Source organism: Ceratotherium simum, chromosome 28 (assembly GCF_057802395.1).
Source record: "Ceratotherium simum simum isolate JZ-2026a chromosome 28, ASM5780239v1, whole genome shotgun sequence".
NCBI lineage: Eukaryota > Metazoa > Chordata > Mammalia > Perissodactyla > Rhinocerotidae > Ceratotherium > Ceratotherium simum.
In genome coordinates this window covers 30054607-30081316 of record NC_141927.1, presented here as the reverse complement: position 1 = coordinate 30081316, position 26710 = coordinate 30054607, and the positions used below count along the sequence as shown (strand labels likewise).

Genomic DNA, 26710 nt, shown 5'->3' with positions numbered 1-26710 from the left:
GACTGCATTGATTGTGTAGAGAAAGCATGCGCAAATAAAAACCTATCTGATCTATAAGCTCTGATTAAATTCTATGGAATTAATTTCTATGGAATTACCTCTAAAAGAATAGGGAGACTGGGGCCGGCCCAGTGGCGCAAGCGGTTAAGTGCGCGCGCTCTGCTATGGCGGCCCGAGGTTCGCCAGTTCGGATCCCGGCGCGCATCGACGCACTGCTTGGCAAGCCATGCTGTGGCGGCGTCCCATATAAAGTGAGGAAGATGGGCACAGATGTTAGCCCAGGGTCAGTCTTCCTCAGCAAAAAAAAAAAAAAAAAAAAAAAGGAGGATTGACAGATGTTAGCACAGGGCTGATCTCCTCACCAAAAAAAAAAACAAACAAAAAAAACCGAATAGGGAGACTGTCTGGCTTCTGACATATTTCTATACTAGCATTGTACGTTAGGCATCCAATCTGTCATTTTCCTGGGAGATGAGAATATGGTACATTTAATCTGATTTTGAACAATATGCCTTGGCACGAGTCTGAGCAAATTCCAAGAATTTTACTTCTTAGAAGAATCTGTTTGAATAATAATCAAGCCCCTATTGTAGTTGCAAAAATATATATACCATTTGTTCCATTGATGGAATAAGATGAAAACGATTTTTTTTTAATTTAGTATTTGCTTATAACATGATAAACAATCTTTGTTTTATATTTGTTCTTAACGAGATGAAAATTCACAGAGAGTTTTGTCTGAACTTAGGCATCACTTTTTCCAACTAACCCGGACTTCCACCTCCCCATCTCCCCACTTCCACACCCCCGATGAGGCTTCCCTCTTTGGCTCTTGAATTGCACCCTGTCCTGATCTCCTTCACTGCCCTTATTTATCTGCGTTGTGATTATCTGTTTGTGAGGACAGTGACCATATTTTGATCACTTTGTATCGCTAATGTTTAGCACAGTGCCTGGCTCATAAAAGGCTCTCATAACATGTTTGTTAAACTGAACCTAAAATAGGATCTGACTGCACTGTCCAATAGAGAACTGTATCAAAGGAGACTTTCATACGGGTCAATTGATTTGCCAAGTATAGGTCAATATTGACCTTCTGGCTTTTATTTTTATAGTTTATGACACTATTTTCTGTAGACTCCTAAATATTTTTTTTATAGGAGCTCCCAGTACTCTTTTCACAGACTCCCTTCCCTGAATAGAAACCTTTAATATAGTGTTTGGAATTTGGAAAAGACTCTATAACTCTTTAACAATGTCTATTATCTCAAATTTAAATCCTGTTACTGAAATACCAGTTTACCTAGGATTCAACAAGGAAGAACAATCTAGTAATCAAGACTTCCACAGCATCAGTAAAATAAAAACTTTTCTTAATAGTAACCTTAATACACAGTGAATATCCTGATATGATTACATGTAATAATCATAAATCCATGTATTTTGAGAATCAATTTAGTGCTTGGTGTATTTTTAATATTTTATTGAATAAATTATTTACCAACTTTTGGCGGAGACTGTAGATATATTTAAAGATATTCACAGACCACCCCCCCTCCACCACAAAACTTCTCGTTATTGAAGATTGGCTCGTTTTCTAAACTATTATAAATAGTTTTATTGTTTTATAAATTTATGGTCAATTTATAAACCATCCCTAGGCATCTCCCTTTTTCTTTGCTTTATTTCTTGGTTTCTTTAATTTTTATCAGGCCCTCCTTTGATCAGGCGGGGCAAGGGAAACAAGGTCTACATCTGATATTTCCTCTTCCTTTAGCATCACTCCACAATGAAATATTTGGACAATCTGAAAATACCTTGTCTAGAAAAGAAAAGGCCCTATTGTCTTTCTGCTCTACCTCAATACTAGTTGTGGTATTTCCTTCCTATTGTGCAGCAAATGAAATCATTTTTCTGGTGTCTATGTTTACGAATATCAAATAACGGAAATGCCACAAATTATATATTGAGGACTCTCAGTGGGTTTAAGTGTTAGACATTAGGCCCTTTGCTCTCACTCTGTGTAAACTAGAGTTGGCAGTGTCTACACTAGCTCAAATAGCGCTGGTCTGTTTTTCTACAGTATCAAATTGCAAGCGCTGACTTTTCTCAACCTTCGCCTGCTCAGCATTCTGGCTAGAACTTGCCCCTTCACAGCTGAGTACCTGTGTTGTAGATTATTCTTTCCCAAATGTATTGTTACAATTAGTCTGCCTTTTTCCAAGATGAACCTCATTCTGTTATCTTACTCTTAAGCGAAATTTCTTAAGGTTTGTATATGCTTTTCTAACTTGTGTTTTAATGTTCTTTTTGGCATCATCTGCAAAAGACATTTATTTCCTCAAGGGAATACCTTCTTCAATATCATTAAAGAAAATATTAAATATAAAATGTTCCAATAACATGTCCTTCAGATCCAACTCTATACCTCCCCATCATTGTTCAGCTAGTCTGTATTATCCCTTTTCTTTTTTATTATGATCTGGGGACTAGTTCTCAATCCATAAGATAATAGTGTATATATATATAGTGACCACACTGGATTCATGGATAAATACTGAGGAAAAAAAATCTAAGTTGTCCTGGCTCTCCAGTGTTGCTTTTCAACGTCTAAGACATACAATCCCAATAATGAGGGTGGCAGTGTTTATGAATTAACCCATCCCTGTTTGAACCTTGGTGCCCTTCCCAAAGCTCTGTTTGCACAGCTTGTTCTGAAATGCTCATCTGTAGACTAAAACCCTGGCCACTGTTTACTCTACATGATGTATCTGTAAGTTTGGGGTCAAACAATTTAATCGGATATGGGGGGATCAATCTACATCCCATGCATCTTCACGTCATTGTGACACAATGACATATTGACTGCTAATTTGTGGTCTGGTCTTCCTCCCTGGAGGATGCCCTTCCTTGTCTCATCAAACAGCTTAAAGGTTCAGACTTTACTATCTACTCCACCAGACTCAATTTATGATGAAACATCTAAATATTCACTTTTTACTTAAATCATTCAATATAAATGTCAGAATGATGCATTTTATTTTAAATGGACTATATGCTTCTCAAGGCAAGCGCTGCATATACTATTTTTTCTCAGAGTCCTTGCCTCTGACTACTGGAGGTGCCCCATTACACATTCCTTGAGCTCCCTAAATATCCTTCACAGCACCTGGCACACCTATAACGTATAATTAAATTAATTACTTGAAATATGTTTGTTACTTGCAACAGCACAAAGATTCCATGAGGGCAGAGACCAGCCAGCATGGTTTTGTTCTCCACTTCATACTGAGCATCAGTACAGAGCCTACCTCACAGGATCTCAATAAATATATGTGGCTCTCTAGCTGATTTTAGAAGAAAAAAGGAACCAAAACTATTAAGAACACTTAGCATACCTGATTTTGGGCAAAACTGTACCTAAATTGGCTCCTATAAAAACAAAAGGATTTCCTTCCATCTATCTTAGTGAGTGAAAGTCACAATGAGTTAGTAAATACCTAGTAGCCAATAGCAGGATTCTAGATAGATGAGAGACACAGAAGAAATAGAAGATATGGTCCTCTGAAGAGCTGATTATCTAGATCTAACCCACAAGAGTCCTACCCATTCTCTCATACAAACACTTCTGTATCTGTTAAATGTTACAGCATTTAAGAACAGAAAAGTGCTACAGGCAACTATCACATCCATTCTGAAGAAGGAACACTTCCAGGGCTGGAATTGGAGCACAATTAGAAGTCTGTTCTTATGGACTGGAAGTTCTAAGCCAATATATACCCTTTTTATCCCTTCAGGACATTTGGTCCTGTCCAAAATGTCCATAAGACATTTGGTTCATCAGACATTTGGTCCATGCCAAAAGGTCCTTGACATTCGGTCCTGTCTAAAATCTTCACGAGCATATTTGGCCCAAGCCAAATGGTTTTGGACAGGACCAAATATCAAGGACTTTTTGGCGTGGATCCAATGTCTCCATGGACATTTTGGACAGGACCAAATATCAAGGACGTTTTGGTGTGGACTAAATGTCCTCTGGACATTTTAGTTAAATGTCTGCTAATTCTTTTATCTGTTCCAAATTTCTCTTTCTACAGCACGATGATGAGATTGCAGGACATAACTATGAATGTGAACCATCATCCTCTCATTTAACTATATTAATCCAGCTACTAATAAGTATTATACATATTATCATCATCATCATTATTATTATGCCAGGATTTTATAAAACTTCTACCTTAGCTAATGTCTTTGACTTTCTCTGTCCATCTTACCTAGTCCCCAAATTTCTCTAACCTGTATGGGAGCTTCTCTTCCCTAAACATCTGCTATATTTATGGTGTCACTCTCCTGCTCCAGAAGTTACTATGACTCTCTATGAGCTATCACATGTCCAAAGTCCTCTTCCTGGCCTTCAGAACTCATAAACTGGCTTTTAATGTCTAACTCATTTTTTGGTTTGTTTTACTTCCCAGAATGGAGCTGCTGGTCTAGGTATGCATGTCACTGTCTCACAGAAGCGATTACTGCAACCTCAATGCTTTCCTGGTATATAGAAGACTCCATAAATGATGGCTATATTTATAAAGTCTTCTCCAACTTATTCTAATCTTTTCTTTTCCTTCTTTAAATTCTCATTACCATAATAATCAGCATCATACCACTTGGGATATATTCACTCTAATTGATTTACTATTTTAGCCACTTCATTTTCCTAAACAGACTAAGCGCCCAAGGACCAGAGACCATGCCTTATACTTTCTCTGTGTTTTCAAAAATTCCTGGCATAGACGTGGCTGTTCTACAAACAAATGTTAATTAATATTTCATTTATTGAGTTTAATTCATTGTAACATATTTGTTGTGACTTTATCTCCTACAGTTATATATTTCCCATAACTATCTCCTATAATAAAGCAAATACAATATAGCCCCTTATATATACTACATGATTTCACAAAAATTAATTATATAAAATAATAAGTTCATATTTGAAGGTACCTCCCATCTTCCCAAGTTTTGTTTTTTGTTTTTGCATATAAAGAAGATAATGATCAGAGATATTACATGATCTGTCAGATAAAAGTTATAAAGGTAGCTGGTGGCCCCACCAAACCAAATAAAAACTGCTAGTGTTAAATAAAATGAAGAACTGGGGATTAAACATGATAACACAGTCTGTTAAGACAGGTGTATATATTTTTCCAATTTCTACAGAGAGAATGTAATACTATCATTTACTTTTTATTATAAGGGAAAAAAAACCTTGCTTCCCCAGAGTTAGAAGTACTTTAGCAGAAATGAATTCATTTAATTTCACTGACTCCCTGGGAAGAAATTTGGAGAACATATTAACTCTATGTTATAAATAGAGATATTGTTCAGAGAGTTGAAGTGAAAGGGCTCAAGACTGTTCACTAAAATTGGTGGTTAAAACGCTAATCCCCTCATGGGGAAGCCACATCTGTCCATGGGACAACATAATGGGTTTACAAATACAGTCCAGGATAAAATCATTTTTAGATTAAAAAAAAAATCATATCAACATCTTCCAAAATAGTTGTCTACTAAAACTGTTCAGAAGAACAGATATACAAGAACAAAGGGAAAAAAGCAAAGGGAAAACTTTGGACAATGTCATGTTCAAATTGTCTTATTTCTTTGAACTACATGACTATATAGAGCATCAGAGGGTAAAAGATGGAATGACACTTTTCTCATCTTCATGTAATCTGGAATAGTAGCTATTTTTTTCCCCAGGATAAAATTTAAATTACTATAGAGAGAAGATAAATATAAAAGATGAGAACCACCGCTGAAATTCCCACACAGTCCCCAGGGGAAGTCCAAGTAACCAGCAAACCTCTCCTCGGAGAAGTGTTTAACTGTTATATAGTTAATCCATTTGGAACACCTTGCTCTAAACAGAGAGACGAAAGAGATTTGCTGTCAAGTCGTCATCTTCAACTCCCAAGAAGACAACAGTGGATTAGGTGACCAGAGAGGCTACTTGGAAACTTCCATGGTTGTGGTGTTTCTGAGTCATGTCTTTAAGTCAGGGATAAACCTGATTTTGAATGATGCGGCTCATGCTTCAGCAATGTTTTGCTCTAGACAGATGGACCATATGGAAACTATGAACTGGCTTCATACACAGGCCCATGATGAGCCAATGCAACATTTTTATGTTTTCTGTTTCTATTCAAGTGGTCTAGTGAACAATATATTACTGTAAGACATGGTAATATTATGTGCCTTTGTTTCAATTCTGAGTGGTGATTATTTTTAATGTTATAGATGTTTTTAATACAGAGATTTCTTTTTTTAAAAAAACACACTTTCATTTAACAAAAAAGGCCTGAAATACTTTGGGTATTAAATATACTCCAATTCTTCCCTCAAGGTACTGGCTTGCTCTGATGCATCAATAAAGACACGGCCCAAAAAGGGGGAAAAAGTTATCGAAATCACAGATGTTGAAGATTTTCTTTCTAACAAGATCCAGTAATAAGCTTTAACACTTTTCTGAAAGATTCTAATTACCAAAAACTAAAATAAAATTATGATGCCAATTTGCTGAGAACTAGAAGACAAGTATAACCCACTAGACAATTAGCTTAGGGGATACAGAGTGTTCATTTATGGTTTGCTGCTTTAATAATTATTAGACCAATAGCAAACATTTCACTTCAAGATTAAAAACTATATAGCAAGTATTTTTTTCTGGATTGGGCTTAAAATTTAATGAAAAACTGTCGGTGAAAAAAATTACAGTTGTTGGCACAATATCAAAATGGAACAAATGAATAGCACTTAATGCAATTGCATGTTTTGTATAGGATGTGGGAGGGCTACAGAATAGCTGAAATTAATATGTGGAAAATAAGTGCACTGGTTCCTTAGAGGAACTCAGAAACTATCATATGTACTCACTCAGCTTATAAATCTTTGCAAAGGTTATGATGAAAAATGATCGTGTTTCATTATTATAATTAAAATATAGTGGTCTCAGATGCTTTTGTAAAGAAGTAAAAATATGAAACATAGATAACATGGGTACAACTGTTTAAAAAGGAGAAGAATTTAAGGGACTATAATTTAAATGGTTTTTCAAGGAGATTTATTAAAACATAATGAGCTTGTATGCCTAAGATTAGGACAGAATTACAAGATTTCCCCATACAATAAATGAGCCTTATACTTTAGAGATTATAACTCTCACCTTTTGGCATTTTCTATTTTGATCAGAGAAAATCTTAAAGAAAACTATAAAATTTGTTCATCCCAATTCACTATGATAAATATGGGAGTGCCAAGTTTGCGCTGTATTCATAGCAAGTCAGCAGAACCAAAGACTAAAACTGACCAATTTTAATTCTATGCTATAGCAAGGTATATGGATTTGAATATATTGGTGATCAAAAAGTGAATCTCTAAGATTAATTTTAAGATAACAAGCATTGAGAGTCGAATGAAATAATTCAGACCTGAAATAAATAATTTTCTTTTACATACTTTTTCATGTTCATCTTGCTGTAAAATTTTGAAAAGACTTTTACCAATTAATTTTATCTTGGCTTATAACTATTACCTATCTCTATGAAAGAGATGTTTAGTAATAGAGATTGGAATTCTACTTTTGTGATTCCTAGTCTTTTATTCACTCTCACAGACTATGTTTACGTTTATAAGTTGTCTGACTTCATTGATAAAATCAGTTATACAACCACCAAAACTTGTCTTCTCTTGGAACTGCAACCACTCTTTCAAAAGAAGAGCTTTTGAGGGCAAGAAAGCAGTTCTGGGAGGTACTTGTCCACAGCCTCAAGGTCCCACGAGACACTCTACAGACAGCCCCTGTCCAGAACAGCACAGGAGCAGTAAAACATTTCTTACAAAACGACATTTTTGTTTGGTATTATGATTTTAACATATGTATCTTTTAAGATGCACTTGTACTTATAAACAATTAAGGTTTTCTTAGAACTGGCACATAAATGTTTCTATACTATTTATACGATGTAAAGGGAAATGACCTTGTTAACCACTTGTGTCTTATTTTCACTTTATTAATTGTTCTTTCTGTGAGCTCAACTGTCTCTTTGACAAACTTGCTCTTCCTTGTCAACATTTAAGCCATAAGCTAGTAATCTGGAGCAGAAGACGATTTTTATGATGGTATGGTTTTTTCTCATCTAGGACAAGCACTGCTACTTTAGAACAAAGGGACACACCCAGTGGTCAACTGCAAAATAAATGTGTACTTTTCATCATTTCAAGGAAACATTGAACATCTCTTACCACATCAAATTTTATGAGTCTATGTACCACACATAGCCTATATATCAAGAGTAGACTTAAAATGCATGGCACAAAAAACACGTGCTTTTTAATGAGACCCACTAATTTTAACTATAAGGTTTAAACATTTAATGTATGGATAATATCATTGTTTTATTCTGCCTATTGAGAGAGAATAACTGTGATACTTCTTAATGGTGCATCAACTCCTTCAGGTCATTGGAGAGATCACCATTCTAAGTGTATCAATACACAATTGCAATGTATGAAAGAACACACTGCCTTCTACACACAGTGATGCTACACACACTAAATGCATTTCCAAACACGTGCAATTTGCTTTTTTTTTCATCAGTGAGATCAACCTAAATTCCATTTTTTAAAATAGTTAGGAAACAATAAGCTAATGCCAGGTGTAACAGACATGTCAGTAAAGAATCTTCTGCCCTTTCCTTCTTTTAGTGTCCTAGTCATTTTGCTTGTGATCATTGGGGTAAAAAACAACATTATCTTACAGCTTAATTCATACATTGGATGGAGAAGTAGGTATCAAAGTTATAGGCCTCTATGATATTTGCACATCTCTAGGAACAATGAGAAACCACACGGAAAGCAACCTTATAAATATGAAGGCAAAAAAAAAAACCATTGAAAAAAGCAAAAAACAATTCCAAATATAACTGAGAAGATGACAAATGGTGTGAACTTTTCATAACATTCTACAAATAAAATAGCGTTATTCAACAGGATGCAACAAAATTGGAAAAAGAAACAACAATACATCATGAGACACGAAATCATTTGAAAGAAGCAGTTATGGACATAAGCCACATAGAGGATTTCTTTTCTTACTTGCACAAGTATCTTGAGGGGTTTGAAAGGTCTTTCACCATGAAGCACTCGCCTCCATTCACACAGAAAGTTTTCTCCTTCTCTGCACACTTTACAAGATGGCTTGTCCCGGTTGTAGATGTAGACGTAGCTGGACAGAAGATAAACAAGGGGAAAAGTTTACATCCACCTCTCCCCCTTCTAAGCAGACTTTCATCTTAAATTCTCTTAAAAGGCAGAGTTCATATAAGGTACGGCGACTCCACTAACCTTTCAGGCTTAATAAACAACAGCAAAGAAGTCAAGTATTTTCTGGGTGTAATTAAATAGGATAAAATTATAAAAGGGTAATTAGAGGTAATTAATTTCATTCTAATTAAATAGGAAAAGGGGCTCAACATTTTTATAACCAATATTTTATCCTCTAAGGAAGCTGGAAAACAGAAGATCTATTGTCATTAAGTAAAATACATTTTCCAGGAAGGCTCAAAGACAATGATATAAAGTCATGTCAGTGCAACTCAATTTCAATATCAATTTTTTTAATGGCAACTAATTATATATTTTGGAAATTATGTTTTATATGTATGTTGACTTTATATTTTTTAGATATAATGTTGAACAAAGAAAAATACAAGGTGGCTTATTTATTCCTAATGAAAAAAATCATATATTTTAATTGAATACATATTATCATACACATCAGGGGCCACTCTTCAAAACTGCCATTCTACTCTAATTTCTACTCAGAAGAACATTGTTGAATGTCTGATTGCCATTATACTTTTGAAGAAATGGAAAGACAGTCTAATATTGCTGCAAATGTAGAATAAAGCACTACAAAATTCATCCATTTTGAATTAGGAGCAGACAGAAGTGTTAATTTTGGTATGCAACATCTTCATGTGATAAGCTTGATATTCTCTTGTGAAACTTCACAGTTATCTGAAAGTCAAGCTTTAAATGATGCCTCCACCATTAGGTGCACGGTTTAAAATGATGCCAAAGCTCTTAGTCCTGAGACTCTAAGGGCAATGAGTATCAGAACTTCTCCCCACTTACATCACTGGGAATACCACGGGCAATGCTCAGTCTCAACCAAAAAGTCTAATTTACATAATGTTTATCACTGATACTATCAGGATGAAACGCAAAACCAATATGTCAAGCCAAGAAATATTCTATTTACGCTTGGAGAAAAAAAAATCAATCTTTAGACAAAATTTTTTTCTTGTCTGCTGATTCCTAGTGATTTTTAATTCCTTGTCTTCCTTATCAATTTCTATTTTATTACTTGTATGTGAAATTCAGATGCCTTTGTTTACTTTTGTCTGACCTGCCATGTATTATTTTTCCGTTTCCTTCTTTCTTTTTCATTTCCTGCACAAGTCCACCTTTTGTTTTGACTTTTAATCCAATTTTTCCTCCAACTCTGCTTGAATATTACTCTAACTGACCGAAATACTCAACATCTGATTATTCAATTTCCGAATCACTCAAGACCTTTCTTGCCTCTTATTCTCCTGTCCAAGGCATGTTTTTGGACCATTTCACTGCTCCCTGCATGGCTTTTAGGAGTAACAGCCAAGGCCAAAAGTCAAAATGACTTGCACTTTGGAGACAGATCTGGTTCAAATCCCGTCTCCTACCAGCATTGCATCCTTGAGCAAGTCACTTAACCACCCAGATGCTCAATTTTCCCATTTAGAAAATAGGGGTAATAGCACTCTTAAAGGATTTTTGCAGAAATTATAAATAATCTAGGTAAAAGAACTGGCATAAAACTGTCACTCAATGAATAATAGCAGTATTACTATTGGGCAATAGTACCAGTATTACCACTGGGCAAGTGGGGAAGGTATTTACCAATCAGATAAAGCTTGACAATGGAAATCTGGGGATTTCAAAGATGCATGCTATTCTTGAATCATTACTGTGGATAATTAACAATTGGGGCAATTTTTTTATTACTCTAACAAAAAGTCCTTTTTGAAATGCATTTCAAGCTATCCTTCACAGGTCCTCAAACCAAACAAAAGGAACCAGGGAGAGGGAGGAGAGAGGTGATTTTACCCTCTATCATCAGCTATAATTTACCGCTTTTATCAGGAAGAGGAGAATGTGATTTGCATCATTTGGTCTGTAAAATTATAGAGCAGACAACATTTCTATATGTCAAATAACATAAATTTTAACATAACATTATATCTTCATGTGAAAAACTGTTTACTTGGATGCCGTGTATTAACATTCTCATCCGTGGCAACTCCTTTTTAAAAATATTAGGAGCAAGTTTGCTTTAAATGTTAAAGGTTTTGTGCTTAAGACTCTTGACTGCTGACAGGATTCTATGGGATGACAAATTGGGCAGGGTATCCTTGCCGTCCCAGGTGACAGTGCCGAATGGACCACCTGCTGTGTGCTGTCACCAGTCATTCCTGTGGAGGAACTCTGAGCCTCAAGCAGACCCCAGTGGTCTCTGAATCCCTGACAGGTTGCTAAGGATTACCCCTCACCCAAGCCAAAGCTGCAGCACACACTGTGCCAGGCTCTTTCAGAACAAATCCTGAGGCTTTTACTAAAAACAACAAAACCAACATTCCCCCAAAAGCAGACACCCCATAGAAACTGTAAACTAACAATAAAGATTAGCAGTGATATAAGCAAGAGACAGACACGTCATACCTATTCCGTGAACCTTCTGATCTTATGTTATCAAATAAGTGAGATTAATATGTTAAAACCAGAAATAATCCCTCTTTTTTAGTCCTATAAAAATATTTTCCCCTGAAATGATTATCCTTCTAATGCTATCCTGCAGCTCTGAGTTATGACACACTCATTTGGAAAATTGTTAGATCATTACTTGAAACTAGTAAGGTGATATTTGATAGTAAAATATTCTGGGAGAAAATGAAGTAGCAACTATTTGCCATGGTCACGAAATATCGTGCTTAGCACTATTTTCCTTTAGCAGCAGCAGGAACAAAAATGATCACGGAATTGGAAAGCAGCAATTAACTCCCAGGTGATGCAGAGTGTGACCTGACTGGGTACAGCTGCTCTGAAACAACAGCCAAACACAGGAATAAGCTGTAATTGTCAGAACCCGGGATGGAGATGTGATAGATGCGTCCTTCAGATTTTTGCCAGGTTTCCTTTTATCCTTCTTAGTTGAATGCAGTGGACAGTCAGTCCTAAGCAGATCTATAAATTTTGCAGCAATATTTGTTCTCTTTGGCTTACATACGCTGTATTGCTCTGTTTCCATTTGGTAAATCTGCCAGAAATTAATGAAACAGACAAAGCAGTTTCTTAAACCAAATTATGGAAACAGCATTCTTTCTGGGGGAGCTGGGAGGAGCTTCTTAGAGGTGAAGCTAAAGGTTTTGCAGACAGAATGTGTTTCAGTTTATAAAAGATGACCTTCAGAGTTGTTCCTGGAAGTAAGAGAAGTCCGTCTCACTCATTCAGCACTTCCCATGCTCTGCCTCCCCCTGCTTTATGACTAGTTTGTCATAATTTGGGAGTTTGTCATCTTCTAGTAAGTGCTAAATGAACAGCTATTAGGAACACAGCAAAATATGACTCAATTATTTTTATGGTCACCATTTTACGAACACTTTGCCCCAAGCACACTTTGCTTGGGATGTTAGCAACTACGATATTATAAGGAAGAAAGTATAAACAAAGCATAACTTGTTACCAGAGAATGTACTTTGGAGTGTTTCACTCTCGACCTGACCAGGTCTCTCTCGGTGAAGTAGGTCAGGATTAGTGACCATCCCCGGGGACGCTGCACAGTTCTCTGACTTAGCCGAGGATTTGGAGACTATTATCACCATTTACGGACTCCCCAAATCCTGCACCACACAATAGGACTCCCTGCTACCTTCCTTCTCTCCCTCCATTTTTCTCTCCATCCCTCCATCCTCCTTTCCTGCCTTCCTTCCCTCCTTCCATTATGTGCAAGACATAATGATAACAACTAGTGTTACTGGGGTTAAAAATTTTAAGATAGTGAACAATTCTCCCTAAAAGGAGACCTTTAGAGATAAAATGTAGTGAAATAAACACTGGAGTAATCGAAGAATCAGGTTCAAGGCTCAATATTGCCAATTACTAGCTGTGTGATGCTTGTCCAGTGAACTTGCCTCAGTAAATTCAGCTGTAAAAATGAGATATTGCAGGGTTGTTGGGAAGCGTGAAAAAATGCTTTGTCAGTTGCAACACTGCATACAAACATATGATACATTACTATTACTAATGGCATAAATACGGAATAGAGAGAAGCAAAAATGTTTCCGTGCAGACTTTGGAATTATATATAATCAAGCCTCAAATGTTGTTTCATAGTAAATCACTGTTCTACCAAATATGAAGAGAGAGAGTCTAATTTGGAGGGGTAACCACTGCATGACAGCAAAGCATTAAGTAAATATCAATAATCTACTGTATTTTAACTTTACCATAATCACTTGTCAAAAATTTATAACCACTAAATTTGCCTATAAAATAAACTGAAGAACAATTCAAGGAAAAAAACAACAAACTAGCATCTTAAATGTGTGATTATTTTCAGCTTTCAAGATCCACACAATTCTTTAAAATTTCTAATTGAACTTCCAAGTTACATAAATTAAGTATACTCACAATACTGTGTTATTCTAACAGTTTAAAAACTCTAAAATATTAAAAAATAGGGTGACATCCATAGCATATGGGACACGGCATAAACTGTTCATAACTATACATTTTGGAAATCACATACTAATTGCACACTTTTATAAATACACAAAAAACTTGAGCAGTAATTAAGTGTTCTCTGTTTGTTACTAAATATCTTCCCACGCAATCACACAATATTTCCTGTAGAATGCCAGGCTTTTTTTTGCTCAAGGCAGGCTGAAAAGAAAATAATGCTGGAAAAGATGGTTTACTTTCTTGCTTGTTTTAAGTGGTGTTTTCCTTATCAGTGAAGTAGACAGCAACAACAGACCAGGGCCATTACACAAATGCAAATTGCTGATAAGAAGCCACTCTATTCTTCTTTGAGAATTAGCAGGAATTAGCATGAGTGTACAGTATTTACCCCAAGGAGCAATCATTAGATCCTGTCTTCCCTGACTGAATGAGTCCTTACTAGCAGTTTTTAGGACAATTCGTAATGATTTATTTGCATGCAGTTTTCCAATGAAATATACCGATTTTAACAATTTTTATATCCCACTATGAAACTGTCGATTGCTACAACAGTACAGGTTTTTTTAAAACCTTACCTGTGATATCTTCACTGGCTGTGTATTTGGGAATGTGCATGCTTTCTTGCTCTTTAATGTCCCAGTTAAAAAAAAAATGAAATTATTATTCTTGCTCGGAATATAGCTCCTGCACAATGACGTACTCCAAGCACTTTGAACTCCTACTGGGAAAAACATGCTTACGTGGCTCCTGAAAACGGAGCTCTGGAGCAGAAGCTGAGCAGAAACGCTGTGCCACCTAGTGTAGCGTCTATAGATGCCAAGGAAATGACGGGGGAGTCATGAGTTCTCCAAAGGAAAAGTCTAGAGCCAGACTCAGAACTACTGAAGCATTGTCATTCTGGGTTGGCACTTGTCTCTGAGTGGTAATTCAATCCTTTGCTGAATAGCAAATAGGTACTTGAAAAGGAAGGAATGACAGGAGCTAAAAGAAACCCAAGTGTACTGACGTGGAGGTTCCCAGAACCAATACTGTGATTTGAAGGAGCACACCATCTCCTGGGCCTCTCCTCTACTGAACTCCACTGAAGAAACAAAAAGGGAAGCCAGAGAAGAACCATCATGAGACCATAAATGGAACCAGAATTTTCTAAAGCAGACATAAGGCATCTCACTTTACGGACTGAAGGACTTAGCTAATAAGCTGGAAGTACTTAGAGCTTCCTAGACTTACCTAAAAGGTGAGAATTTGTCCAAAAACAAGTTGACACCAAGGGCCAATGCAGATTAATTGGTTTAAGTGACGAACCTGAGCTTTGGCATTATTTAAACACACATAGAATGGTGGATTGGAAAGAACCTTAACTATATTTTATAGTTTATTCCATATTTACAAAGAGGAAACAAATCGTCTCAATAGTTCTGTAATCTTTAATAAAATACCTCTAGCAAAGAATTCACAAAAGTGCACAGGGAAAGGCTGCCCAAAGTCACACAAGTGAATTAGGAAATGCTTACTTTCTGTTTTGTTAAATGTACATTGGGGCTGAAAGAGGTTAATAAGATTGCCTTTAGATTCCTCTCTCTCTTACAAGCTCTCTGGGCAGACCCTAATATTATTTCTTCCCTCTTCAGCAGAATGAAAAGTGACCTTTGGGTGTTTCTCCTCATAAAACAAAATTATAATTTTTGTTGGAACACTGATCTCATTTGTAGCTAAACAGAAAGCAGATTCTAAGTTCCCAGCAATTGCCGAGCAAATGATTTGGTGTCATTAGATAGTGTTATCCTTAGAAAAACAAAATTGTCAAGTAAGGTTATTTTTCAAACATACAAGTTGCTATTTTTTTTTCTGACAGCGCATTTCACTCACGACACAGTGTAATCAGTGTAGTCTGCAACTTCTTAGAGCAACATCTCGATGACACAAACGCCTTGTAGGACGTCATAGTTTTTCTAAAAAAGAGGGAGAGTGTCTTCCCACAGCGGATCACTGGCCAGGTGGAGTTATAAGAAAGCTACATTTTCTTCCTTACAAAGCCAATAATCATTTCTTAGCTAAGAAGCCAACTCCAGAAATACAGTTCTGCTATATATTTTCTACTAATCACTGACAGTTTTCTATGAGTATAAAATTTCCATAGCCAGGAGTTGACAAACTTTCAAGCTTTCCCCTGAATCTCTTCCCATCAAAACCTATTCTAAAAGGAGTAAAATTCATCGAGCCTGCAAAGCAAATATTAGCAGTCCATTTGACTGGCTTAATTTGATATATTTATAGAGCTCATCAGGCTAAATGTAGAAGGCACACATTCTTTACTGTACTTTGCATTTTCTACCAGTATCAATTTAGTTGGGAGAAGGTCATGTCAATGTAGAAAATGTTAACCTGTCACTTTCCAAATCAGTCAAAAGTTTGGAGCACCAAACAAAACAAAGAGGACTGATCAAGGATTCAGATATTCAGTGAGCTGCTGAAATCACCATGTGATGTTTAATGACACAGGTTAATTTATTCATCAACGAAAACACATCTAGAAGTGAAAGTAGATGAAAGGTCAAAAGATAGAAACTATGAGGCAAATTCATTATCTTAGCCAACAAATTTTTTAAAAAATCATGGCATATCAAAAAAATAAAAGCCATATGGTCATTTCAATAGATACTGAATCAACATTTGACGAGACTAAAAATCAATTTCTAAGGGCCGGCCCGGTGGCGCAAGCGGTTAAGTGCGCGCTAGGCTGCAGCAGCCCGGGGTTCGCCAGTTCGGATCCCGGGCGCGCACCGACGCACCACTTGTCAAGCCATGTTGTGGCGGCGTCCCATATAAAGTGGAGGAAGATGGGCATGGATGTTAGCCCAGGGCCAGTCTTCGTCAGCAAAAAAGAGAAGGATTGGCATTGGATGGTAGCTCAGGGCTGGTCCTCCTCACAAAAAAAAAAAATCAATTTCTATAAAACTATCTACACCAAGTATTCTTATCCCTAAAAATCAATGCAGAATTTAATCAGCATCCAGATACAGCTACTAATTTACAGGAAGTACATAGGTCAGAGGAACATATTAAAAGGCAACATGGAATGCAATCAGCAAAACTCAGACTATGGAGAACTCTACAGGGCAAATAACCTGGTTTCTTAAAAAAAAAAATTAAAAGAGGATAAAGAGACAAAGAGAGCTAGAGCTAGAGACAGATTAAGAGGGTAAAAGAAGAGAAAAATATAAAATATAAACATTTAACTCTTAACTCTCTAGTTAAGAGATATATCAACCAACCATACTGTGTGAAACTTATTTGGATCCTGATTTAAACAGCTACAAATGTATGATATTTATAAGAGTAAATCTTATTTTTAATTAATGTTACCAAGGGATTAATATTAATTTGTGTGTCAAATGTATCATGGTTATGTTTAAAAACAGTCCTTATCTTTTAGAAACACATACTGAAATATTTATACACTAAATGATAAGATGTCTCGGATTTGCTTCAAAATAGTAAGAGGGAAGGAAAGTGAGTGGGATCAAGATGAATCAAAACTGATAATAGCTGAAGTGGATGATGGCTACATGGAGATTCATTATACCACTCTTTGTACTTTCATATGTTTAATATGCATGTTTAAATGTATATTATATATGTACATGTTTAAATATATGCTTATACATGTTTAAAATGAAAAATGCAAAAAATATTAATTTCAGCCTTTACAAAACATATCTTTATAAAGTAGAATTAGAATGACACTCTATATAATCTAAAAATATCTACTTTTAGCCAACAACCTAAATCATACTTAATACTGAAACTCTAGGGGAGATTTCCATTAATGTCAAGAACAAGCCAAGAATGTTGACTACCAATGCTATTATTTAACAGTGCCCCTCAAGTTTTTTTTTTTTGTTTTTTTTTTTTTGTTTTTTTTGGTTTTTTTTTTGGTGAGGAAGACTAGCCCTGAGCTAACATCTGACGCTAATCCTCCTCTTTTTGATGAGGAAGATTGGCCCTGGGCTAACATCCACGCCCATCTTCCTTTACTTTATATGAGAGGCTGCCACAGCATGGCTTCACAAGCTGTGCGTCCCTGCGTGCCCGGGATCCAAACCTGCGAACCACAGGCCACTGAAGCGGAGCGCGCACACTTAACCGCTAAGCCATCAGGCCGGCCCCTGCTCCGAAAGTTTTAATCAGTGCAACAAGGCAAGAATATAAAATTGTGGTGTTACAGTAGGAAATGAAAAGATAAAATAATCATTATTTGAAGAGGACATGACTGGATACCAGTATTAACTAGCAAGAAAACCCAACGAAATAAAGGGATAATATTCACAATAGCAACAGGAAATATAAATCAATTAGGTCAGTCAGGTGTGAATCTAACAGTAAATATGCAGAATAGGAAATATTTTAAAATAAGAGTGATATATTAAGAAGAGGAATTAGGTCTGTGCTTGAAGGAGAAGAAGGCATTCCATTAAAGAGAAAAGCAAATGAGTTTGTGGAGGTAGAAAAATGAATGTCATGTTCAGTTAAAGGCAGCAGTTCAGTTTGACTAGGAGATGGATTAAAAATAGGGAGGTGAAGTTAATGAAGCTATGCAATAATAATACATCCATATCAGAGAAGCCCTTGATAACCTGGCTGGAATTAATGTTTAATCTGTAAGCCATGGAGAGACTTAGGTTTTTGAGTAGGGCCATGATTAATAAAATTAGTGGTCTATTCTATAGCCTTTGGAGAGGAAGGAAATGGAGATGAGGAGACCAGTGAAGAAGCTGTTACAAAGGTCTAGGGTGAGAGAGGAAGATTGCTCAAACCAGCACACTAGTGATGGGAAAGGAATAGGGGTTACATTCAAGAAATAACACTATTTGTATTTATATACATTAAAATTAGGCAGGAGCTAAATGCTGGAGTTCATTTGTATTTCACACTTTGTATTGCACCTCTTCCTAAGACATTCAATCTACTTAACACACATGGTCTCATTACTCTTTACACAATCTAGGAAATACGATATTAATAGACAGAGGGACTGAGGCCCATTCTCAATATTCGATACTCATCGGTAAAGTCAAAGTGTCTAAGTTGCAGCCAAGACTACATGATTGATGCCTTCCTAATTTGACTATACCACATGTCTGTTGATATAAAGGAACCCATTAAGAATAGACAGTATGATAGGTGGCCTGAAATTACGTTACACAGATGATCAAAGCTATGATGTTCCTAAAAGTTACGGAAGCATCTTCATGACAGGAAATGATTTCTGACAAATGTTTTAAGTAATCTAAACTTTCAGTGTTTTACATAAAGTAGCCTTCCATAAAAGTCTAGAAAAAATGGGGTCTGGGCAATACAGACACAATCTTCTAAGCGTTTCAGATTTGAGCCAGGCTTCTTGATCAGTGGTTCTATAACACAAGAAGCTTGAATATTCCTTAGAATGGCACCTTTGCAGCTCTAAGATTGCACGTTGCTACATACCATTTAGCCAAATTACTGCAATTCTGTGTTTGTGTGATGGCTGTGGACATAAATATCCAGATTCTGTTTCTATAAGCACAACATTTTCCTCACTGAGGTCAGAGGTTGCTGCATATAAAGGAGGAATGATGTGGTAAAGGCGTGTTTGAACATATGAATCTTGCTCCGTAACACTTGGCTAATTTCAGTCCATATATTTTCCCAGAACTCCCAGGAGTTTCTTGTTCCCAGGTTCGTGATCAGAATAGCAAAACATCCCTCCCTGTAACACGATGTGTTATTAAATGTGTATCTGCAGTTTTTAGGTTCCCAGCACAAATTCTACGTAACCAAGTAACACATGGAAATCTAACTTTTTTCAATACTGTTATTGTTGTTTCATATAACCAGTCTGAACAGGAATAAAACAAGGTTTCAAAAAAACACATAATTTTAAATGCTTCACCTCAAGAAAACTTTTTGCCCTGCTCCCCAAAGGACTAGCTGGGCCCATAATATTTAGTTCATAACAGGTCTTGTTTCTCAAAAGATCATATACTTTCTAGGTTAGACATGGGGGTAGGGAGGAGGTAATATTACAGGCAAATCCTATCCCTTTATAGGAAGTGGGCCAAGATGATAAATTAACCTTGACGACTACATTATGCCTAAAGAAGCTTTCCTTAAAGCTTGGGTTTGTTTTGTTTTGTTTGTTTGTTTTTAATTTCTGGGCCTTTACACTCAAACCAAACAGGCACTTGTTTTTCTACTATTGGCATTAAACCCTGTGCTCAATGGAAAGGAAACAGGTGCACACTTTGAACTTTTTCCCAAAGTATACAATATTTTTTAAAAACTGGAGCCATGTGTTCAGCGTCTTACTATCATCATCTGGCCTGGTTATTTTATATATATGCATCATTTCGTAGTTGGAAAAACTCAATGGAAATCATCCTGCCTACAGGGAAACTGAAAAAGGGCATGTTGAAGCACGTCGTAAAAAAAAAAGGTAGAATAGAGGTCAGGGTCTTATCTAAGCTTGCCTGGCTGTTTCTCTGCACTGCCAGAAACAGGGAATATTGAGAAGGTCTACACATAGGATCTTAGTTACAATTGATTAGTTTTTTTCTGGTAGTGATATGTCTATCTGTGTATATGGACTTATAAAATACTTCCATCTCCTGAAGCTATAATAATTCAGGATGGCTGAGGTCTCTCCCCTATTAAAACATCAACCATTTTTGTAGACACTGCAAGTGTGTGTTTAATACAGATCTTCGTTCTTTCTATCCATTACTAAGGTGCTTCATACCCAAAAACTAATGAAGAAAACAGCTTAAAGCAGTGAATCACGCTGTTCAGCACTCCAGCTATAAGGAAACCATGGCTCTACAAGGCCAAGTAAAACCAAAACATGCAGAACCAAATCCTTGGCCATGTCCACTTTGCCAATTTTTCTTCATATTCCCATAAAGGAGTCAAAAGTCTTCAGCTGAGATTTTTCATTTACTCAAAAGCTTTCAAGAAGTCAAACACTTTGCAATACCAAGTGGTATCTATGTGTAGCAGGAATTTGCATTGCTTTTCTGCTCAAATAGGCACTGCCAATACCTAGTGAGAAATTTCCAGTTCACTAACTACAGAATCCAGTGACGACCATAATGGGAAGACAGAGTTAGTTACGCTTCTGAACCCCACTAAGGGAGAGTTCACAGATGACAGGCAAGTTCTGGTTATATCTCTAAGCAGAAGACAAGGCCTTACTAGGTAAAGCAGATCTTGTTAGTAAGAAGAAACCAGACCTCTGACCTTATTCTTTAAAAAGGCCTGTTTTATATATGGCTCTCCCCTTAAGAAATCCTGACTTCTGAAGAATTTTGAAACATGGAACACTTTTGCTGAAAGAGTCAGTGGATTACACACATTCTTGGTGTGTTAGATACTCAGTTCCAAGGATGTAATCGTGTCTTCAGAGAGACCAGGCACAGGTGGAAGCCTCTTCTGCTGAGAGACTCACTTCTCCCTGCACCTTAATGCCCAACGTTATATACCAAAAACTCTAATGCCTGAATTCTTCTCAACGTCTGAAGAACTCAGAGAAGTGAGTCATTGTTCTACAGAAACCACACAAGTCCCTGGAATTCAATGGTGTTAATAAAAAAAGGATCTTAATTGCCAGACGGATGTTGTAAGAATTCAGCAATCCTTCATTGCCCCTTCATACTTTTCTCCATCCAAAGGTTATCAGAATCTGTCAAATGGCTACATGGATCTATCACAGCCACTGGATTGGGCCTGAGGTTCACACTTGGGGAGCTAACTCCCCAACCTGCCAGAGCACACTGTGTGAATGCATGTGTGTGCACGTGCACATAGTGCATGTGTGTGCCTGTGCCTGTGGCTTTCCTTTCCTTGAAAAGCTAAACTGCGCTCTGTCACCCACTGACTGCAAGGCTGCTTGTTTTTTTTAAACATTTTTTTTTCAAATTTATTTTTCCCCCAAAGCCCCAGTAGATAGTTGTATGTCATAGCTGCACATCCTTCTAGTTGCTGTATGTGGGACGCGGCCTCAGCATGGCCGGAGAAGCGGTGCGTCGGTGCGCGCCCGGGATCCGAACCCGGGCCGCCAGCATCAGAGTGCGCGCACTCAACCACTAAGCCACGGGAGCCGGCCCTTAAAGGCTGCTTTTTATTCTTTAGTTTTTTTGTAGAGAAATGACAGGAATTGAAGGATTCATGATAAATAAGTATGTAGGCTATTTTGTCCTTAAAATCTCATCACTCCTGTCATCAAAGCTCTTTTCTTAGAGCTGGGAAAGTGCTCACAATGTCACATGGTTTTCCCCCCATTTTTGTCTTCTAGTCTTTGTTTGTTTTTAGTCTAATCAATTGATATTAGTCCATCATAAAGCCCAACATAATTTTAAGCAGACTGAACATAAACTAATTCATTAGTTAACAATACTACTAGAATATATGATTATGATCTAAATTTTTCTAAATTCAATTTTATCCTTTGTCAAATTCAATCATCCAAATATCTGCTTGGTGACTTTGTTTGTTTGTTTTCATTTTTTATTTGTAGGTTTGTTTTCAGGATTCAAAGATCATTTCATCTGTGAATTATTTTAGTTGTAAACGACAAATTTCACTTGTTCAAAGGTTAACAAGCAGCACACATGGATGAACAGATGGGAATTATAAATGAATGCATAGTGTCAGAATATTGCTTCTCAAGTCAGAACTAGGCATTGGCAAACCCAGAGTAATACCCAAAGAAAATGCTGGCCACACATATTTTTCAAATAAAAAGAAAATCTTACCCATGGATGTCAGAGAGAGAAAGTAAACAAAAAAGTAGTCTAATGGTGGACGTCTGGGAGAGGAAAGAATAGGAAGGATGTTGGCCTTGTGAAAACTTAGCACTTCTTGGGACCTAACAGTGACTCTGAAGTTCAATTTAATTAGGAAGGTCTGGAATGTCAGTTCTGTGAGGTAAATAAGGCTGTAACATCCTTCAGGAAATAAAGTTAGACCGTCACAGGAGGGTTTACATCAACTGGAAGGACTTTTGTTGCTCTAGTGAAAGGTGGCTACTTTCCTCAGTTTGTTCCTTCTACTGAATGCACCATATTGCCTGGGCTGACAGGCAGGAAAATTGCAATTTATGGTAAAGTCTAGCTTCAAATTCTGACATGAAGTTGGAGTTTCCTATGTAGAACAATAATAACAGCAATATGGCATCATGGAAACAGAGAAATTGAAAAAGTCTAATGAAATGTAATCTTAAATGGGCAATGTAATCTACATTACTGGAATCACATTCTAGAGACAGAGAAACTAAGTACATATGCAAAGGTCAAAAGAGAGGCGGTGACTGATGAGGAAGCTAGTTGTGGTCTTCTGACTTGTGGGACCAGTGCTCCAGGCTGCAGACGACACTGCTGATCATTTTAGCAACTCCACAAAAGAAGTCATAAATGATCCAACTCTAGAGATAAGAAATATATCTGATTTATTAAAACTTTTGCTCTGTTTTACAAGAAACTCTGTGACTAGGCATAACATGAGGTCAAAACAAAGTTTCAACTGTCCTTAGATCACAGAATCATAGGAGCAGAGGTCCAGACAAATGGAATCCATCACTCTCATAAATGATTACAAAAAATACCAGGGGTGGCACTGAAGTCTTAATTATAACAGCCCTAAAAATGATCAGGAGCATTTCATAATCAAAATAACAAAGATAACATGCCCTCAATGCTCAGCTAAACTCGATGACTTAATAAGGTAAAAATGATATGTTCAAAGTTAGATGAGAGTAATCATTTTAACCAGGTTGACACGGATCTGTACTGATTCCAAATATAGAACTTGCTATGTGTAGCATTTCCAATTCCCCAGGCATAATCTAAAATAAGAGACAAGTTCCTTAAACATTATTCAAAAGTTTGGGAACATGCACAGTTGCTGCTACCTAAGAAGAGAATGTTAAATTCCACAACACATTTCTCTCATTCCACACCTCCAACTTCTTTTGTCAAAAAAAATAATAATAATAATAACAAATAGGCCTGGTTATCATTCTGTATAAGTCTACAAAACTCTTTAAGGGCAATTCTCACTAAATATATCATCCAAAATGGAAATCAAATTTAAAAATGAAAAAAGGTTGTAACAACTTAAATTGGATTATCATCATTACTTGTGAGAGCAACTGCCCTTTTCTGTCCCAGGAGAGCAGGAAAGTCAGAGAGACCATCTTGATTCTTTCACATACTAGAATTGAGGTCTACAAAGTACTGTTTGGGATATGGTTCCCACAAAGCGCAGGAGACTGAACCATCAGTCATTATTGGCTCAAAGAGAAAAGTACAAGAAAAGGGCCATGTCAGGCTTACTACTTAGTCAGGTGAATTCTCTAATACCCAACTTAGCGTGAAATCTTAAAAAAACAGTGCCTTTTCCTGGGACTACAATAACTCTTCTGTTGCCTTTCTTATTACAGAAGAAATAAATCTACCCATTCTTAATAGTCATATTTGTAGAATATGACCCATCACAAAATATATTCCAATGAAGCTAAGAGTTAAACACCAAAGAGCATGTTAAATATACTCACAACTAATTATCAATTCTACTGGGCATGTTTTGGCTTTAAGGGAATCTTCAGGGTAGATGAAGGGAAAAGCACAGAAACAATGAGAAGCAGAGAGAGAAGCCATTCTATGATTGCAAAAAATGGAAGAGTTCTCTGGATACAATATTTTCTTCTTAAGCATCTTCTTCTTTATATCATAAAAATTCTATCATTTTCTGCAGTAATCTTGTCTTTTGTAGTAGAAATCAATTTCACCTGGCCCAGTAGGTATCTGGCGCCGATAATGTTCACTGTAAATTTTAAAGGTATGTCTTTTGCTTCTATTCCTTCTGGTCCCTTTCTTTGGAGGAGAAATAAATACTAAAGAAAATTCAAAAGTTATCTGTATGGTAAAGACAATACAATTCTTAGCAAAGAACAAGACTGATATTCATTAAATATTTACAGCGTGCCAGTTTGCTAGCCTGGTAGTCATTACAGTAACCCTAAGAAATAGGTAACATTTTATCCTTTTGACAGATGAAAAAAGGGAGGCTGAAAGAGGTGAAATTACATGCCCATGTTCTCAATATAATAAATAACATGGAGAGGAATTCCAAGGCAGCTTGACTGCAAGGTCCATAATGTATCCACTAAAGCACTGTATCTCATGATTCTTTCATTCCAGAACTACATTTGTGACCTTTAGTTAAAAATAAACAAACAACAAAAAATGACATCCTTTCCACAGGCTATTAGAGAAGCCGTATTCTTCCACCTTCCAGAAAGTATCGCTTTCTGAATATTTCCCTACATTTGTAAACTGTATGTCAGGAAATGAGACTTAAAATATTACTTTTAGATTATTCACTCTTAGCAGAGGATGGGAGGCCAATGTTAGTCAAATTGATGCTATTTTGGTCATAACTCAGGGAAAATGCTTAGTCCATGTTATCTACTATTCTGTTGTCTGTGTCACAATAAAATGGTTATCTTTTCTGTTAAGCTTTCCTAAGAACGAGAAAACTAAACCAATCCTGAGTAGTCTAAATTGGAAAGTTATCAGAAATTGAATGATGTGATTATCCAGTGCCAAAGTGTTGTAATGGATTCTATTTAACTTCCATTCAAATTATCCTCATTTTCCTTTTTAAAATTACTTTTAGGAAAATAATTTAATTTTCATTTATTAATGATTTCAAAGTTGGAAAAAATTACCTTTTCTTTCTTTATGAAGCCAAGGAAAAATTACACATGCATGTATTATAAATGCATGTACAAATATAAATATGTTGAGTTATAAACATTATTGGGGAGTTATGGCAGCAGGAACTATTCCAAAAGAATTGCTAAATTTAGTTATGATGGCTGCACAATATTTAATATTTGCATAAGATCTCTGATTGACCTCAATTCAAGATTAATACCACTAGATCCTTTAAAAGCTGATTGTACTCAACAAAGAGATAAGGAGAAAAGAGAGAAAAATATATATTTATAAGAGATGCAAATAAATTATATAACATAAAAAATTATCTCTAGTGACAAATGAAATTAGGCTCATTTTGTTGATTGGTAATTTTTCTTCAACCTCATTTGCATATAAATATAAATCACCCACAAAAAGGTTTTAAAAATGCATCCTGTGGTAGCACCCCTAATTGAAAGTCAAATCCCGACAACCAAGTAACTTAAATAAGCAACTCTTACAAAAATGGACTATTCTAAATAGCTAACATAAGACAGCTTTCTTTTGGTTAGGTTATATGTCAGGATCAGCTAATCAGCCTTGCTTTACATATTCATCCTTAACAAAACTAATGCTATAAATCAAAGAGTGGCAGACATAATTAAAGTGTTTACTAATGGCAAATGAGTGCAAAATTGGAATAAGAATGTATACTATAGAGTCGAGTTGCTTAATTTTCATTAGTCTCTTCTCCATTTAGTAATTCAGTAGATTTTTTTACTCATTTTTTATTCAGTTGACTATGCTAAGTCTTATCTTTACTTATTTAAAATTTGAAATGTTGCAGGGTAAGTCATACATTTGTTCAAAATAAGTTACAGCTATGGAAGAAATCTGAGAATCATAGAATTTTATATTTATTTCTGCAGTAAGATAAGACAACTGAGGCACACAGCAAAACTGTTACATAGTTTTTTGAGCTATAAGTGCATGTACAAGACATGACTAAAATATTGAACTTTGTACTTTTAAATGCACCACTAACATTTTTAGCTTAGCATCCTTCATTTCCTAAAAATAAGTAGTCGATGTTAAGCAGAAATGCCAAGAAATCAATAAAAAGTAATTAGGAAGAG

The 26710-nt window shown here is 36.2% G+C and overlaps 1 protein-coding gene across 1 annotated transcript in view; it reads right to left on the bottom strand.

Annotated features, from left to right (window-relative positions):
• NRG1 (neuregulin 1) overlaps positions 1–26710 on the bottom strand; it is a 119061-nt gene that overhangs the window by 28891 nt on the left and 63460 nt on the right. Inside the window, exon 2 of the mRNA XM_014786324.2 lies at positions 9157–9286. Within this exon, the coding sequence (XP_014641810.1) occupies positions 9157–9286 (130 nt within the window). The remainder of the gene's footprint in view (positions 1–9156; positions 9287–26710) is intronic.